At 38.0% G+C, this 19,870-nt stretch overlaps 1 protein-coding gene across 4 annotated transcripts in view; it reads left to right on the top strand.

Annotated features, from left to right (window-relative positions):
• DACH2 (dachshund family transcription factor 2) overlaps window positions 1-19,870 on the top strand; it is a 311,011-nt gene that overhangs the window by 220,732 nt on the left and 70,409 nt on the right. For all 4 annotated transcript variants that reach the window (XM_055818287.1, XM_055818286.1, XM_055818285.1 and 1 more), the window contains exon 4: window positions 17,598-17,753. In XM_055818287.1, the coding sequence (XP_055674262.1) occupies window positions 17,598-17,753 (156 nt within the window). The remainder of the gene's footprint in view (window positions 1-17,597; window positions 17,754-19,870) is intronic.

Here is a 19,870-nt window from a genome sequence, read left to right as displayed (position 1 = left end):
CACAGAAAGCACACACCTGACGGTTTTAGAATAGCAGTGTCTTCTCAAACTGTGCAGTTCCTGTAGCTGAAGAAGAGCCTGTAACATAGGATCACGATCCCATGTTGTGGATAAACACTCTAGGCTGTACCCTGCGGTGTGGTGTGGTGTGCTGTAGCGTACAGATCTAGGTCAGGTGATAGCTGTACTTTAGTGAGGGCAGGGTGGGTTCAGGACGGGCTGTTCACCCCGCGGTTTGGCACTGCCCCTGAGGCTGCTCTCTGTATTGCTGGCTGTGGTGTTCAGGATCGTAGGAGAACAGCACTTCCAAGCTTGTTTTCTCAGCCACACTCTCAATGAAGCAAGAACTCTGCCCGTGTCATGTCTGACATAGTTATCCAGCTTAATTTTAGAAATTTTATAGGCTTACTAATCATGGCCATTTTTCCTCATGTTTAACCTAAGTCATCTTTGTTACAGTCTTTCCTTGCCGCTTCTTGTTCTGTACAGCGTGGGTCTGGAGAACAATTTATTCCCTTTTATTACAGAACATGTCTTTTATCTAGTGAAGACTATTAGCGAGTCTCCGATCTGTCTTCCCTTCCCTGCATGAAACAAGCCTGCTCTTTTGGATGTGCCACATACTGGTGATTTTCTAGGTCCCCGGTCAGTTCTCCCTGCACTGCTCTGGCCTCTCTCCAGATGACTCATATCCTGCCCGTTCCCAGCCCAACACAATGCTTCGGTCAAGGCCGAGGCAGTGCTCGGTGCAAGTGTACAACAGGATAGGGAGGGAGAACTTCTCCCAGTCATGCATACAGCTATCTTGTATAAACGTGAGAAACTTACTCTACTGACATTTCCCGGAAGCAAGGTACTGCTGACCTGTGGTCACCTGCAGTCTGTTGTAGAGGCTAGATGTTCGTTGGGGTTTGTTGGGCTTGTTGTTTTTTGTTATTGTTATTTGTTGTTTTGTTTTGTTGGTGTTTGGTTTTTGGGTTTTTTTGTTTGGTTTTTTTTGCTGGAGAGCTACACGGGCAGGCAAACCCCATTCTGAATTTGTGAGGATGGCTATTCCAGCTTTTCATCTATCCTGACCATTTTTTCACGTTATATCTCTTCTAAATGTTCACAAAGGTTTAGATAAATTCAATAAAGATCCAGAGTTTTGGATAGATTGGTTAATGCTGCTATGAATGCTTGTGATAGAGAGTCCAACATACTAACATCTGCCCTTGAATGGGAAGCGTTTCATTTTGGTGAGTTTGGCCATTTTATAGCTCATTTTATCCTTACAGGTTGACTGGAGGTACATTCTGAAGGTAAATTAAAATTGATAGTTGAAGCTGAAAATCAACATTTCCTGTTTAGATCATGTGCATTTTTTAAGCTGTACAGAGCTATCTGCAATTAATGTTCTTTGTTGTATATCTTCTGTATTTACAGTATATTTGACAATAAAACCTTTTTTGACATTTAATCAGTAGCAGAGTTGTTCCGCTCTCATTATATATTCATGAACTTTATCACCAAGACAAGACATAAATGTTGAGCTTGCCTTTAAGATCAGACATGCATTGATATTTAAAAACTAGAAAATTGGGTGGGGTGGTGTCTGCTCTACATTTGCTCAATACAAAAATGAGAACAGATTCTTCTTTTTAAGATGCTCAGGCTACTGTAAGGATAGAGACAAGTGAAACTTTGGGACTAGTGAAACTTCCAGCATACCTGTATAAGAGCTGTATATTCAATTACTAATGTCATGGGACACGAGAGGCTGCTTTTTCTCCTTTTCCTGTAAGACATACAATATTAGTTTAATTGTGATTTATTTTCTCATATTTCAGATAGAAATTGGAAAAGCAGTAGGAAGAAGTGTCTTGCAAGTTCCTATGGATCTGTTTTCTGATTGACTGTCTCTTAAGAATTTGATGTAAGGGGGATTTTGGCATTTCATCCTTGAGAAATATTCCCACTCGTTTGCAGCACCTCTTGAATTTTTCTTGATTTTGACAAAGCAGGTACTTTTTGGAAGTTGAATCTAACTTTATTCTCTTCCTCTGTAAAATCTTAAATCCTGGGAGAAAAGTCCTTTAGAAAACACTAAAATATAGCATGAGAAATATTTTTAATTTCATTTTTTATTAATAACAAATGTATCTGGTTATATACTGTATGTTAAAGAACATTTCTGTGTTATTGAGAGATTGAACTTTAATAGAAAAATACTATCTAAACAGAAGGGCATCTGCATGAAACTTGTACGTGTCTTTTATTTAGGATAATCTCTAATGAGCCTCTCTGAATTTAAACTGAGTGATTCTGTCTGTAGAAGAAACATTTGCATTGCCCTATTGCTCGTGACTGACACTGATTTTCTATCCAACTCTAGCAGCTCTTCTTTCTTTGAAACTGCCTTGAATAATTGCAGCCCAAATTGTGCCCCTGTACAACGTAAATGGAAAATCCAAGTCATCAGATAGCGGTGAATCTTCAGTTTGGATTTTAAAAAAACCTTTATTTATTGTATGTGTTATTGTACTGAAATAAATGGTTGATGTAGTTTTACAACATCTCACCTTCAAAATTTAATCATCTACAAATGCCATTTATTTTTCATAAGCTCCTTCCATTCTAATATGATTCATTAAATATCCTCCTCTTCCCCCCCCCCCCCCCCCCCCCGCTGTTTGTTCATCTATTTTCTATTTTGGATGTAGATTCCAGGTATTTATTTCCCCTCTGTCTTAATGTATGTTTAGATTCCAGGTATTTATTTCCCCTCTGTCTTAATGTATGGTATGGTTGATGTAAAAATATTTTAAGATCATGTTCATATTATTTAAATAATTTCAAAGTCAAAAGTTTTAAATTGCAGATCTGTTCTGCTGTAATGTGCTTCTTACAGATTTGTCCTGGATTTTTTGTTGAGGCTGATTACTTCTCAAAAAAAAAAAAAGGTATTTTCAGTATCCTCAGTATCCTTACAACATATGTTATTTACAAAACATGTAATTTAGAAAATTCCCCTGTAGACAGGAGCTTCTCCAGTATGCCGCAGAAGGTTTGCAACTGGTAGAAAGCTGCACAATCCCACTCCCCAGCAGGAGGATACTTCCCATGCTGATGGAAAAAGTGACCCTGGCAGAAGGGATGTGTTACTTTACTCTCCGTGGTTGGTTGTAGCTGCCGAATGGCTCTGAGTCACAGTGCTTTGGGAATAAGGCAATTTCCCTTCATCCTGCTTTTGAGCGTATGTTTTGCACAGTCATCAAGAGGCTCTGTGGGTTTACATGGCTTTTTTCTGATTCAGTGTGTGCATTGGTAAAGAGGGAAGTTAGGAGGCTCAAGATACGCTTTTTTTAAGGGTTACTGGTAGCCAGTAGCCTGTCTGCAGATGCTGGTATTTCCTCTCCTGTTTATGTCTGCAGTTGAATGTAGTTTGAATTCAGGGAATGAACATGACACTTGAAGTGTATGTGTGGCAGCACATGAGGTATGTGACAATAGCATGGTCTAGATAGACAATTGCCTCTCAGCTCCTCTATTTTTACTTATCTTAATTGTATACATGCAGTAACTTCTAATTCAATTAAGACTAGCAATATTCTACATTAGCTTGTCTGTCAAAATCTGTGCAGTATACTATAAAGAAGTCATTAGTTTGGTAATATCAATTTAACAAGTTTTAGCTCATTAACCTTGACACCAGCAGTGCTGGAGAGAGGAACCTTTTGATATTGTTGTTCTCAGCATATACCAGGGAGCTCTGAAAATCTGTTGAAATCTGTGGCTATTATCCCCAACCATCAGCTAGAGCTGTGTGTTAGCTCCTTTATGCAAATACCCCACAGTAAACCACAAATTACATCTTTTCAAGTCAACTTTATAGATTAGGGTAGCGTTTATTCAGAAAAACTTTTTTTTCCATTAGGAACTTTCTGTGGTTTTTAGGTGGTCCTTTAACAGCATTGCGGCTCTTTCCTATGTTTCATCTTTCAGATACATACCATTCCAACATCACTTTTAACAAGCTTACCTGGTGTGGCACATGAGTATTTGTCGTAATGTTTTAGTATGCTAAGTAAGATAGTAATTTCAGAACTACTTCTTCAGTTACTTCTTTCTGCCTTTTGCTTTTCTACTTCTGAGCGATCACAGTTGTCTTGGTAATAATGGCATTGTTTAGCTTTACAATCTTATATAATAGTGCTGTATGTACCAGTAGACAACAGGGAAATGAGCGATCATTTAAAAGTAGGGTACAAATAAATAAAGAAAAAACTCTAGCAGTCAGAAAGCAGTTGTTTATTGTATACTCACTTTTATACTCAAATTGGATGTGTCTTGAGTTCCAGAACTGAGACGAGGTAAAGCAGAACTCATGTTTAGCCTCATAATACAGCTGTAATCACAGAGGCGTTTGAAAAACAGCGAGGAGGGGTTCTATAAAATTGCAGCATATTTTCTTAGGAACAGCTTCACTTAATCCCTTGCAGTCATTGTGAGTCTGTCACATTTTATGATTCGGGGATGGGATTTTGATGTAAAGAGAATTAGCAGCCACCTCTGAGGAAGGGATATATGAAATGGAAGAAAAAGAAGATGGACTGAGACAAATGTTTTAATGTGGAAGTGGGAAAAAAATGCAAGACCAACATGCCAAACCAAATATTTCATTTTCAGCTCTTTGTCCTATTCGTGCCAGTGTAAAATTTTTCATGTGTTCATTTCTGGTTTATCACCTGCCTTTCCTTTGTAGCTTGCTCAGTCAGCAGCTGCCTTCTGCTGCCTTTTAGGTTATGGAAGTGTTTTTGGAACTGCAACCTGTTCTGTGCCCAGTAACCTGTTGAAGTTAGGGAGCAGTTTTGATCCTTTTTCTCTTCTTGCCTGTGCTTCAGTGGGTCACTGTCTGGATTTTGGTCTTGCCACTGCATTGCAGTTTCTGCCCATTCTGAAAATCCCCCCTGACCGTTTTCCTCCTGCCTGGCCAGAGTGCGTGGCCAGCGGTGCCATCACTGTGGGTGAGGGCCAGGGGACATGCTGAGACGTAAGATCAGGCAAGTCCTGCAGTTTGTTTCTCCAACGCAAAATAAAAGGCAAGTGCTGGGGTTGGGCATCGTTGGCTACAGCAATGCTGACATGGTCGGGAGCACCTACAGGGATGTGTATTTGGGCTTTGTTTGAGAGCGCTCAACCCTGTGTGATCCCAGGGGGTGGAGGCTGCCGACGTGAATGTGGGTAAGTGTGTCCAGCTGTGGGGCAGGTGTGAGAAAGCAGGCATTTGTTCCAGTGAAAAACCAAAGCTCTGCTCAATGTGCCTTGTTTAACGTGTGCACTGTACACGGTCAGCCACAAGATTAAAGATTAACTTGGAATAGTTAGATAAAGTGTCAAGCCAGAAGATGGGCAGCAAATAATTTTGCTCATTACAATGTTAACGAGAAGGGGGTTCAGTAAAATACCAGATGTGTAATACATGCAATTTGAATGTTGCAGACTAATAAAAAAAATCATTGCTTGAACTCTATGTTAAAAACTTTTGTTGTATGAGGGACCAGTTAACCTCAGCCAAATTTTCAGCTTCAGCAAGACAAAACAAGGTAGATTTAAACTTGAGTATAAACTGTTTGGAGGTTTTTGTTCTTCTGACACCTTTGCCTCATAAAAAGTGACCTATTTTTTGTCTTCTGTAGAAGTCTGATCCAAAATGAAAAATTACATTAGATAAAGCTAAACTGAAATTTTGGTTGACTTTTTAGTAGCAGGGAAGAGTACAGTGTTGAGGTTAAGAAAGGCTTTTTCATATACAAAATATCAGGAGGAGGCATTGTACTTTGCGGAAGTTCTGTGAGTTTGAAAAGGAATAATTTCAAGTGTTTTCGGCTTTGAGGATCTACAGTACAAAGCAACTATGTTGAAAACTCATGCTACAAAATAAATACATTAAATTGTCATTCTTTTTAAGACACAACATTTTTCTTCCAACATTTCCCCAAATCCCTTCTATGTGTAAGAGCTGGGCTTTGGCTTCATCTAAAGAGCCTTTTTCAAGTAATCAATAAAATAATTTGTTAAAATAGCTGAAGGTAATGTGGATGCAGGAAAAAATACAATTTTATGAAGTCTTTCATGTCAGACCTCATTCAAATAGAATCACCTACATATGAAAGCAAAAAATTCCCATGGTAGGTAGCTAGGCAGATATGTTTGTAAGCCAGCACTGCATCTGTAAATACTGGTTTTCTTTCTGAAAGGGATCTTACGTTATTTGACATTTCTGAAAAACTATGTTAGAATCTTGCATGAAACATATATAGTGGCATTTCTTGTGGCAAATGTGAGGTTTGTGTGTTTATGTTAAACTATGTAAGTGCACATTTTTCTAAGTGTGAACGTATCTCAATATATTTGAAAGAACTAGAAATCAGACTTACAGATTTGTGCCTTCTGATTTGGAGGTTTGTAGTCTGAACATGTTCACCCTAGATTTAAATACCTTTCAAGGTATTCAAGCTTGATTACTTTGCCTCACCTGAACAATGTAGCTTAGAAATAAAGTTTTTATCTGGGTAGCTGTCTTCATATTATATTTATGACTAAAAGTCTTACAAATGATAAGAGCTGTTGTAGAGTAAAAGGCATATTGTTTGCAGTTTCAAGACATTTCACTTGAAGTTTTTTGACCAGTAATTTTAAAAGCTAGCACAATTAAAACCAGTGGAAGTCCAGCTGCAGAATGAGGGGCTGGACTTTTAAAGAATCCATAGTTGAGGGGGTTCATGCACTGCGGTTTGTTGTTTGACGAATTACATGGATAAAGGATATTTACAGGATAAGACACTGAATATAGGTATGAAAGGCATCTAGAATTGTAACGATCAAGGCTCCCTGTAGCACTGAGGGAGGCAGAAGCCTTCATCCTTTTTGGTCAAAACCACAAAACTAGCACCAGTGTTACATAGCACTGCCAAATGGGGAGCTGTGGCACAGACACTGAGCCATAGGTGTGCTCAATGCACATTGCTCTTTAAAAATCTTAACAGTGAGTATATTTTTTTTTTCTTCTTTTTATTTTTTTTTCTTCTTTTTTGTAACTGAAAACTGCGTAGACTCTCAGAAGTGAAAATCATATATTCAAGCTTCCCAAACTAAAAAGCTTAGGGAAGAGTGTATTTGTCATTATGTTTAATTTGCACATACCTCACCAAAGAAAAGGCCAGGGGAGCTAGGCTGAGAACACAGCTGTACAGGCAGCTCAACTAATTGCCTCTCCATCCTCAACCTCATTTATCTTCATTTCTTCCCAATTATACCAAATTATCAATAGTCTCTGTTGCATCAGAGTCTTAATCCCCTTTATTCAGGCAGCATTAGATAGTGGCAGATGAATTCTTGGAGGGAGTCAGGGTAAACAGCCATGAAATGCCACCTCTGGCAGATGGCATTGCTCACAAGAAATGTGACAAAACATTTGGAATTTGTTACTAGGCATTGGTATGAGAAGGCAAGCTGTCAATATTTTTTTAAATGATAATCAAGGTGGTGCATACTTACACCACAAGCAGAAATGAATCCTGTCCAAAACCTCAAGCTTAGTTAAGTTCAGCTTGGCACTGTGCTGTTGTATTTTGTTGCTGAAGCCTCTCGCTTTTTCTTCTTAAGAAATATTTTCACTTTCTCTGGTATTAATATCAACATTTTAATAAAGTTTGTTCTGATTATAGTTGTTATTTATGGGTGTACCCAGAAAGTAATACTGATTTCAAGATAGAGAATGTCCTTTATGCAGTAACAAATTTAGGATGTATTTTCTTGAATAGTTTCTTTGGCACTGTTGGTCCTTTCCTAGAGGTTTGATCCTGCTCCTTAGAGAAGCCAATGCAAAGTGCCCGCTGAGATTCATTGAGAGTTGCACTAAAGATGAGAGCACCCAATGGCTAGGTTTGCTGAATGAGAAAAATATTCTGAAAATCAAATATTGATTGATTACGTAAGATGTCTGAGTGCTGTGGTAAGTGTATATTCAGCTACTACTATGAGCTTTAAAGGAAGTATGATGTTGGCTGCTAATATAGTTCAGGATTTTTTTGCGTGTTATTTTTAGACTGACTTTAAATGAAATGCAGTAGAAGTCACTGCTGACCTTTTATGTGAATTAGGTTTACTCACAGGCTCTCCTGGTTTTGGCAGCATTCTAAATTTTTTGGAAGTTGGTAATAACTTCGTGCGGGGAATCAAATGCCAGATACAGAAAACAGTGCATCTTCAGAATCGGTAGATACCTTGCCAGTGTTTCCTATACTGACCCAGCTTGTTGGAACTGTGCAAGTGCAAGTGTCTGCACTTCCTGACCCTTCATGGAAACGGGCTTCTGACAGTAAATCTCTGAGAGCCTCTACAGACATTCAGCTTCAGCACAGAAGGATGTTAGGCATCCCTTGTGCAACCTCTCATTCTCTAGTAAAATATCCAGTGTCTTGTGTAGATGCTTCAAATTACCAGGGGTTTGGAAGGTTGTCCAAATGTGTATGTATACAGTGCCAAAGACTGTGTTTAATTCTTTCAAGCCATACTTTATATTACACAGAGTTCTTTCAGTATTAGGAGTTTTTGAAAAGATTATAAGTACGTAATTCATTTATGTCACTACAGATTAACTCAGAAGATTACAATTTGTAACTTCAACTGTTCATAATTATTTCAAAGAAATAGTAAATGATAAATTGTTGAAACTTGAATGATCTGATTTTGTACTGTAGCGTTACCTATCTACTGTGGATGTCAAGATGTTCTCAAAACGTCTCAATTGTTTTGCTAAGTTGTTAAATATGGGAAAATATTAAGTAATTAAAAAATGAAAACAAAATCAAAAAAGGCTTGGTTTGTGATGAGTGATGGTGTCAATGATTATCATCACTGGAATACGAATCCCAGTTCCTTGCTTGCTGGCTGCAGTTCTTGAGTTTAGAAGGATGCATGTTTTATCCTTTCTGGCAGGCAGCCCTACAAACTGTGTTCAAGATCTGAAAGTTAAGCTGTTTTATTTCTGGCTTGTGCATCATCAACAGTAATAAAAACATGACAGACCAATATTTTGACCTCATTTCCCTCTGTGAAATGCACGTGTTTCTGAAGACAGACTTTGGTCCTGCAGTAGAAAGCAGTTAATTTTTTCGTTGATGGTCCTAAAGCAGAAGAAATACCATGTTCTAATAGAGTATTCTTTTCTTTGTACAGAAAAATAACTAGCGATAAAGTCATATGCTTATTACTAAAAATGCTAGCAATAGGCATTAGGAGTGCAGAAGGGAGCAGATCAGTTGTGCAAGAATGAACCATAGTCTTGTGGTTACATTTCACAGCAATACTGACCATTTAAAGGCTGTCCTCGCTTTTGCGTCCCCCCACATCATGGCTGTTGAAATGATGAGTGCAGATTTTTGTAAGCCCACTTTTGCCAAAAGCACGTTCTGTAAGCTGTCAGGAGTAGGGGTCTCCCCGACCCAACTTCCCAGTAAGAATGCGAAGTTACATTGTCTGCTCCCTAGCTCAAACCTGCTGAGGTTCCTTACTGCACTACTTCAAGTGACAGAGAATAGAGGTCATTTATTCCCTCTTGGGAAAGGGGCTGCATATGCTTAACATGGACGTAGATCCAAAAGGGTCTGCCTTCTGAAGTCCCTCATTCCAAGAATAATGCTACACATTGCATAGAAGAAACTGAATAGGGTTTTATTACTTACTACTTCATGCACTGCAAGAACTAGAAGACGTGATAGGAAGGCAGCAAATGCCAGGTTAATCCCCCAAACACACCTGCGAATCCCAAGGTAGTTTTTCATACGGTGCATAGGCAAGCTGCGGAACTCCTTGCTACAGGGTATTGTAGCCATGTAGATATGCAAAAACCTGACATCCCGTTAATTTATTGGAAGAAAAGGCTATTAAAAGTTACTAAATTCAAGGAAAATACCTCTGTTTCAGGATGTTCCTAATCCGTAAATTGTTGGGAGATTTTTTTGTGGGTTTGTAGGTTTTCTCTGCATTTAAATTCTTCAGTAAGCATTGCTTTGGGCCCTAGTGGGAGAGAAGGTGCTCGGCTCGATGGGCGGTAGCTGTGCCCCGTCATTCTGGGAGCCTTTATTCCTTACTTGTATTGCCCCTCCCTCCTGCGATATCACAGCTAATTTCCATTTAGGAAGTGATAGCTATCTAACTGTTGATACAAAGATCACAAGCTTTTCCCTTCCCCCTCCCCTTCATTATCACATGGTATCTATCAGGCAACAAGGGAGCAAAGGCTTCATTTATTAATTATCAGAGTGTTTCTCCAGTGTGTCGCATTCCTTCCTGGCCAAGAAGCAACTTGTTTTGATTCATATTTATGCACAACTAAGTTAGCAAAAGAAGAGGAAAATGGATACAGGTAGCTAACGTGAAGAAGGGCTTTTGATTTTTAGTGCATTTTAATGCAAATTATTATGATAGTTTGTATCTAACTTTCTATAAATGTGATGCTTCATCTTGCTAAAGCTAACTTTAATACGGGGTGGTTTGATGGTGTAAGTTGAATCAAATGACTTATTGAAAAGTGTTTGATATTTTGAGTTTAAATGAAAATATTGCCACTTTGAGCAGTTTGAGTTTTTATCAAACTAGTCCCTTACATATTGCATTTTATTTTTTCCCTGCATCTCTTTGTTTTTCAACATTTTCCCTATTTTTTAATATTAGTTACTTGATAAAAAAGCCATCCATCTTTTAGCAGTTGTCTGCGTAAGACTGTTTTGTTGAAAAGTTTTGTTGCTGTAGCCGGTAGTTCCTCTACACTGGTCTTAGAAAGCAGGAGAAAACTCTCGGTCTTACTTTAGTAGCCATCAGCATTTCTGTGTGTATAATTTGAAGGGATGGATGTCCCAGTCTGTTAGAGAGAGAACAGGTTTTGTGCTCTTAGGAGTCTTCGACACTGAGCACCTGATTGCAACTGTGAGATTTTGGTTTGCCTGGACAGGCCCGTTGTAGAACAGCCTTTCTTGCCAAGGCAGCTGACATTCCGGTATTGTGCTTTATAAGCACTGTAATCACTGATCATAATTTGGGAACCTTAGGACACGTTTCATTTACCACCTTATTTATTTTTCTCTGTTCATTTTAAAGGAAGCAATTGATGGTTTTGGAGGGATGGTTCAGTTCCTAAATAAATATTACATCTCTGCTTTTATCTTTTAAAAAAGTATCCTCCTGGAATTAATCATTCTTAATTAAATTGGCATCAAATATTCAGACGTATTCCTAGTTATCTTGAGTATCCTGTTTGCTGTGAAATAAACTTTGCTTTTGCTGTCATTAAGACTTTTCAAAAAGTTTAGAAATTACATTCAGATTTCAGATGCCTTCTTACTGCATAATTATCAACAGATTACTTCACCTAAGTTCTGACAGACATATTTTTTAAGTATGACTGACTGATGGACAGATTGGGAATTGCTGAATTAATGGGCACATTTCAAAGCTTTGGCAGGGCTAAGCAGTAATTACATCTGCTGAACCACTTGATAAGTTTTTGGAAGTAGCCCAGTAAAGCCATCACTGGATTTCTTGAGTTTTAATATCTTACCCTATACACTCTCATGGCTCTCTTGTAGGGCACAATCCAGAAGTTGATACAGCCGAATACACATAGCTAAACAAATCAGTGCATTAAGGCTTTAAATGCATTGCAAATCTTCCATTTAGCTTTTCAGCTCAGTGTCATGCTTTTGGGGGCTGATTAAAAATCTCATTCCTATTTTAAAGTAAGAAATTTTATTTGTAATAGGCGACCACAGGAAGTGCCCACACTTGCGTGGGCTCCGTAAATATCATCTACTGCCAATATCAGGGACAGAATTTAGGGTTAAATGGGTCATAATCCTGACCCAGAACAGTTTTACGGTTTTCCGACAGGCAAGTGACAGTTTACCAGGAGTATAACCTGGGCGGTATCTTTCTGTTCTTACTGTAATGAGAATCTCCGTTTATCAAGTAGGATAGAAATTGTTTTCTGCTTAATAGTCTCTTCCTGGGCCATTCAAATGCTGATGCCATGAAAAGAGTGGACAGAAAGTTGTAGGCTGAAGGCTGAAGTGTGTAGGCTCCGTTTTCAGCAGAGGATATTCTGTGTTGGCCAAAAAATGACCATTTTCCCCAGTATCGTGGTGAGATGAGGATATTGGTAAATTACAAAAATAATCCAAAAAATCAAAACCAAAAACCACAAAACCCAAACCAAACAAAAATAACAACAACAAAAAAATGAAACAAAAAAATAAAGGCAAATAATCTGGGCCACCTGAAAACACTGGGGCTGGGAATACTGTCACATAGGCCCGGTTTGTTTTAGGAGTACTGGGGTTCTAGGTAAGCCGAAACATTTCAAAGGCCATGAGTAAGTGCTGGACACTTACTAAAGAAGTTAGAGGTGACGAATACTTGAAAATTACCACTGCTGAAATAGCAGTGCACTGAATACTTTTTTCTTTGCAGATCATGGTATGCCTAATATGCCCAACAGCATGAAAAATGTGTTTAAAAATAATTTTAGAATAAAATTGGACGGTGAAGATGGTATTGCTTTTAACAATTTGAGTTCAATTTTTCAGAAATGTATCACAACAAAAAATAAAATGACAGACACAGATTGCAAGAGTGTGGTTGTTCAATTCAAAGGAACCTCTGACAGAGTGGATTTCATTTAGCTAGACCAGACAGTTTTAAGGCTGATAAAATGAATTTTAAACCAAATGAAAAGAAACTCTCACCAAATGGAACTTTGATTATTTTCTGGAGATCTTTCAATACCTAAAACCACAACACTTAATTTAATTGTCACAAATGTATCTTCACCCCAAAAAGGTTTTTTGGATTCTGTTTGGAAAAACACAAATGCACAGAGAGGTTAATTACTGGAAAACATACAGCTTTTAAAGAGTTACAAAATTACTGAAACCAAAGATGGGTGAGTAGCAGCATTTTCAGAAGAATGAAGCTGAGCTTCTCACTTGCATTTTATTCGACTAAACAAAATTTAAATGGAGGCACTTTGCTTACTGACATGTACATGATTGTAAATGCCCCTGCAGTGGGTCTGGGGGTACCGTGTATCTCATCAACAGCACGTGTAGCTATTGCTTAGGCTGATTTGCCCTGCTTGTCCATGTTACCTGTGATTCAGCTCCCTGGGCATCTGAACTCATCTGAATTCACTGTTCATAGGGACTTGGAAACAGAGACATACAGAATTTGGCCACTGGACTGTAAAATGGCATTAAGGGAATGCTTACCTCTCAACCGCATTTTAATTTAGAAGTGAATGGAGTGGGGTTGGTTCGTTTTGCTTGTGCTTAGTTGGACGTAAGTGCAATTCATGCACTCATTAAAAAGTTCTGTCAAAGAAGCTGGTAAGATGGGCAAATACCAGACTTTTAATTATTAAGTGTATCATAAATAACTCTTTCTCTTACCAAATCCACGTTGAGTCCGTCTTTATCTGTGCCCTTTGAAACATGTGCTGCGTTTCCATGTAAGCGTGTGCAGTGCGGGCAGTCTGGCCTTTTTTCTCATCTAGATTTTGCATTTAGCTGCCGATCTGAAAGCAGAACCATACACCAACATTTGCTACGTGGCCTGAACCGGATGGTTGAAGCAGGCCAGAGCTTTTTTAGCTGCTTTGCTGGGCAGCCAGTGCATTCTGCAGGCTTTTAGGATGGCTAGCCAGCTGATACCTCTGCCTTTTCCTTCCCGCTCCAGCGTGCTGTGCTAAGGAAACCGCAGTCTCAGTGCTCGCTGCTGACAAGCGTCAGGAGCTCAGGAAGATGGAGGTTCTTGTCTCTCTTGCCCTTTTTTAATGCTGAGTACAATCTGTTCTGGGACAAGATCAGCTAGAATGCAAACAAGATAAGGAAAAATTACCTTTTTGTCCTTTAGTTTTATCTGTTGGAGAGAAGGTCATATGGATAGTGGGTAACAGTGTTAAATGTAAAGCTTTTTGTAAAGTGTATAAATGATGTATTGGCATTTTGACAAATCAACAGATTTCTGAGTGCTCTAATACTATTCCTATGACACTTATGAATCAAGTTACTAATATTTTAAAATGAAATATTTTCTCATTTAAAACGAATAAAAAGCTATATTTCCCTTCATACACAAGAGGTAAGTCCCATTGCTGTTTTCTGTTATCTCTTTCTCCTTAGTGTTGTATGTTTGCTTTCTTCCATTTTTTTTGTCCTTTTTTCATATATACTTAAATAAAATTACCTGAAATCTATCTCTATATGCAGTAGTATGGATCATTGTTTAATTTTAGACTCCTTATCTGCTATATTAAAAACAATTAGAGCCTTCGCTAGCTTAGTATGGACAAAAAAATTATTTTTTCCTAATACAAATTTCTTCAAAGGCCAAACCTTTTGAATGTAATGAGAGAAGAAAATTTTGTGTCTCATTTTTTTTTCCCCTGTTGTGTATGGCGTGATTCATATCACAAAGTTTCATTTTTAGTTTCACCCGTAAGCTCATCATACCAAAGGCAGGACTTAGAATCAAAACATGACCTCTTTGTCTTATTGATGGCACCTGTTTGGACAAAAACTGGCGGTCAACCAAAATCTCCTGAAAAATTGTGACTAAACTTAAATTTGAAGTATTAACAAGGATTTACTTGTTGTAGAACACTTTCAATTGTTATGTTAAGAAAGAAGTTGAAAGTATGCATTGTTACGTATCTGTGTTGAATATGATATGCTGATATGCTGCCAACTGTGTTACTAATTAAGACAATGTGTATGCTCAAAAATAAATACCTTTTCTAGAGTTGCATGACAGTACAAGGACTGAGTGTATTACCATAGGTTTGCATTTTACATATTTGGTTTATAATGTGAATCTAGTTGTGGCTTACTATTAATTAATATGTAATTTTTTCATACTGTACGGGAATAGATACTGCAGGGAAGGATGCAAGTTTTCTTTTACAACTATTCTTGTTTAGCTGTGCAAAGGGACTGTGGGTAGGATAAATTGAAAGTGTCTATGGTAATAGAGCACAGGAGTAGGACCCGTGAGACCTGACTTCTCTTCCAGTTTCACCATTAGCTTACCAGGTAATGTGGAGGAAGTTGCTTCATAATTCTGCACCTCAACTTTCCCACTTGGAGATAATCATACTGCCCTTATGAAACACTTCACAATTGAACAGTTCTAGGTAAGAAGTTGTAATTATTACTTTCTTTTAGAGAGACTTGCTACTACATAGCATATGCAGTCCAGGTTAAATGATGAAGCTGTTATCTATGTGGTATAGTGCAGACTACAGGATACATTTCATTTAACGTGCACTTTTATTATACATCATACGCTCAGCAGTATTTTTTTTCTTTCTCTAAGGAGAAGTGATAGGGAACATAAGAATACAGGAATGGTCTGTAGAGATAAGTGTATTGCAATTTATTCTTGTGTTGCTGGCACTGAATACTGGAGCAGATTTACAAGTGGAATTTGCAGGGAAAAAAGTTATTATTGTCCCCATCTGCAGGGAAAACTGGTCCAGTGATTTGGACTGTACAACATAATTTAAATTCAGTTTCCTGTTCCATTGCAGGTTTCCTGTATTTCCTTAAGCAAGTCACTTCTCTTTGCTGTTCAATTCTCCATCTGTAAAATACAAATAATTGTACTTCCCTATGTTGCAAAGCTGGGCACAGAAAGCTGGTAGGGCACTCTGATACTACAGCTTCAGGGCCACAGAAGTATGGTGGGTAGGTGCACAAAGCTTTGGAAAGATAAGAGAAGCTTCCAGAAGTAAATAAACGAGCTAAGAGTTTAGACCACCTGTGCCTGGGTTTGGAAGTACCGGAAAAGAACAAACAGGGTGAGGGAGACTTTTAGATAAATAGTGCAGTGTTCTGTTTTCATTCAGAAACCTCTGACAAACTTTCTTGTGCCCAATTCTTGTGGCCATTGCCCTGGTACATGAAGTTACATGTACAAAAACTTATTTCTAACCAAAAAATTGATTCTCAGGTACGTCATGTGTTTTTTCAGGAAGAATAAAGTGTAAATGTTAAATTTACAGAAAAAGCATATGGAGAAGAGTCACGTGGTAAACTCTAATACTAAACATTTCCTCAGAAAATCTTTTTTAAATTACACATTTAACTTAAGGAATACTTTACCAAATAATACCACCTCTGTTTTACAGTAGTTAAAGTGAACGAACTTCTATACTAAGTATCAGTCAAATGTTATTTGAAAGAGCTGATATACAGTATATTTAATAACAAAGATGCTGACACAGCCGTAACTGTAGTACTTCTTCTAATTACTGCACTATGCCATGTTATATTATATCACATAGTATAATTTAGTGTATCTTTCTTTGTCAATGTATTACTCATCATTTTACAAATTACAAATCTTTTATAGGAAGGTAATTCATAGTTGGACGTAGTGCTAAAATGATGGAGTGTTTTCCTTTTTTCTGAATCATTGATCTTTCAAACTTTTGCATTTAGCAGTATTAATCATGTTTATTAGCTAAGTGTTGTCATAAAGAATGGAATTTTTCCGTTACTTTCATGTTCAATTAAAATGTTTTTTGCTTGCTGCCTCTGTGCTGCATCACAGTAATCTATTTACTTATTCTAATTGAAATTCTTGTTCATAAATCCAAAACAAAGTCAATACTGCAGTTACACGTTTTCATAACAATCTATAATCTAATTGAAAATGTGGGGCGTACCTGAGAAGGAGGGAGTGTACTTAAAATACCTTTTTACTCTATAAATATTCAATCTAACTTTTGAAGGTGTTTTGTTTTGTGGACCAGATGTATTTTGGTATTCACTAACATGGTCTACTTCACTGCTGTTTAAAAGGAACTTGCTATTCAAGTGTGAACGACAATCTGTAAAATTGCTGCAGAACACCCTATTTTCAGAAGACCAAACATACTCTAGAGCAAACACGAGTGCTTAGTTTGCTATACTGTGTTTTTGTTGTGGACAGTAATTACTGTACATAATAGATATCTGGATTCTTAAAATTTAAATCTCTGAATACCGATGATTTCCACGCCCAACCTAATGCCCAGCACTGCTAGTGAGCACTGGCGTGAGCGAGCAGCGGAGTGCCTCTCCAGTGAGATTAACAGCAATGAGGGACCTGACGAGCCCGAGGGTTGGACACCTGTTAGTCTCTGGCAGGGACTGGGTGGCCTGATTGCCTTTGATAGCAGGAGATTGTGGTTCAGTGTCTCAGATGTTCCCTTTCTGCCTGATTTACTTAATTGTGACTGATGTTTACTTGGGTGATGTTATCCTTAACCATCTAGCTTTTCCTGTTTCCAGAAACCAGTGTTACGAAAGTAGATGATGCTGAAAGTTTCTAATCATATTTTCTGCCTGATGCGAATTAAATTATTTTATTTTTTAAAAAAATCAGTTAGAGGTTTCAGGTGCTGTGCTTGTGTTAGGTGCTTAGTAAAGAGTATTATAGCGCTTTGCTAACCAAGCAAAATGTCTTTTAAAGAGAAGTGTATGCCATTTATGCCTGCTTTCTACCCTGTTTTGCAGGTGGGAGTGAATCCTCCTGGGATAAAGACAAGCTTCAGTCTCCCATTACAACAGGATCACAGCACAGCATTGGTCATCCCACACTGTCAGGGCAGTCGAGCCTTGGAAGTGCGCACCCACTCAGTCCTCTCCAGCAGAATCACCTGCTCACCAACAGTACGTACCTTGCTCTTGCAGGGGAAAAAAAGGAAGAAAAAAGTACATGGGGCCCTGCTTGGAGGCTGGGCTTGCATTCCTTCCCAGCCTCCTGGAGGTGGGGGAAATGGGTGGGAGACATGAGCAACAGGAGGGTCAGTCCTCCTGCTGTGCTGTCTGCTGCGCTTGGACATCATGTGCAAACCACCCTGTTTGAACAGTCACCCACTGTTGGGTAGTCCTTAATCAATATTTCCATGGCTTGGACTGAAAGGGAAAATAACTGTAAAGCTTAACATTTAAGCTATGTGACAAAATTCCACTTCAGGTGAAAATGTGAACCACAAAATAAAAATATGAAAGCCAGGAATAAATGCAAAATGTCTAGTTAAAAACGAGCAGAAGCAATCCCTCTGCCTTGTTCTGCCTTGTGCTTTACAGATGTGGGCAAGGTCATCCATTGAATCCAGGTATCCAAAGACACTTAAATAAAATGATACAGGTAAAGTTTGGATTTGGAGCTTAAACCCGTCTCTTTAAACCCTTCTCTTTTCCTTGCCTTAGGATGGGAACAGGTGGAAAGCCAGCAGTTCCCCCTCTCCTTTGCACCCAAAGAGGGAAGGAAGGGAAGGGAAGGTTATTCCAAGAAAAATGTTCCGGATTAATATTTTAAAAATTAGTGAGAAGTGAAGTTAATTCTAACAGATGATGATGGATGAAAAATGAAAATCTCTGTTTCTGAATTCTTGTTGTTTGTTTAAGCTCTTCATCCTCAGGAGTTTTGAAAGTTGATTTTTGGTGTTAGTTTTAATGGATGAATCAAATTTTTGCTCCTTACACTGATCTAGGAGCAGATAGCTCCTGGTTACCTGTGTAGGGCCCAGACTCAAACAAATGAAAGCTATTGAAATGACCCTACAATATGGGTCTGCTTGGTTCATGGGAAGGTATGGACCTGAGCATTTTGGGTCAAGTGTCAGTGGTTAAGAATCACCAGGACTAAAATTCATTGTAATTTATCATTTCATTTTATATTCTTGCATAATTTAATACCTGTATGTATTTGACATGCAGTGATATTATGTTCTTTGCTGTTAAAGAAAAGTTTAGAAGTGTTTTCCAGTAGATTTTGTAGTAGGCAAATGTCTATAGGCTATTAAAGGGTTTATGGAATGTCAGACATTGTGTCCAATGATTTGCAAGTGTAGGATATATTTTCTTCATAGTCCTACGAAATGTTTGACGGATTGTGTCTTAAAACTGGTGATGTGCTGTTAAATTCTGTTTGTAGTTTGCATTTAGTTTGCATGTCAATTGGACTTTAAGTAGACATACAACTCAGTGTGGCCAGATGGTGTCTGGGAGTTTTGGAACTCTATAGAGCATGAGGAAAGATTATTGGGCTGTTAAGGGAGATATGCAGGGGAACAAAGGCTTATGGATGTAAGCACTGAAGGGGTTTGTCAGCATGGTTTAAAGTGAAGGGAGATGTACGTGGGCTTTGCTTATTACCTATCATAACTAATACTGGCATGGATCATAATATAAAATATATAGTGAATCACAAGACATCACAGTTGTTGATCATGATATACTCAAGCTAAACAGAAATAGTGTGGGAGCTCAGAATGCGTACAATTCTGCCTTTCATGGTGGGGGCAGTAGTGTTTTTATATTGCTGTAGTCAAATTGTATTGGAATAACATAAGCTATATCAGTCAATGATATTTTTTATTGTGGGTTCTGTCATATACCAAAATGGTGACTGGCCTTCTTATTTAAACGAGTTAAGATAGAGCCAAAAGTTAAAAAACTTCTAGAAATAGTTAATGTGAATAGCATATGGTTATAACTAGCTTTATGATTATGTTATTTGCTACTTGTACCTGAATTTTTTAGTGACAATTTCTAATCTAAATTTCATTTAGAAAAATGATAACACATTTTGTCTGGCAGAATGAGTCCTATTTTTTCTGAAAAAAATAATTTTGGGTGCCCAAAGATAGCTGTCTTCAAGTGGTCTCTAAATAAATCTTAAAAGCAAAATAACCTGAAACAATTTTTTTCAGTGAATTGGTGTCTTGGTCTTCCTTTCCATTGTACTCGTTATTAAATACAACAAGTAATACACACGCTGA

Source organism: Falco peregrinus, chromosome 13, assembly GCF_023634155.1.
Source record: "Falco peregrinus isolate bFalPer1 chromosome 13, bFalPer1.pri, whole genome shotgun sequence".
Classification (NCBI taxonomy): Eukaryota; Metazoa; Chordata; class Aves; order Falconiformes; family Falconidae; genus Falco; species Falco peregrinus.
The sequence above is the reverse complement of the archived record's forward strand: the minus strand, read 5'-3'. Positions and strand labels throughout refer to the sequence as shown.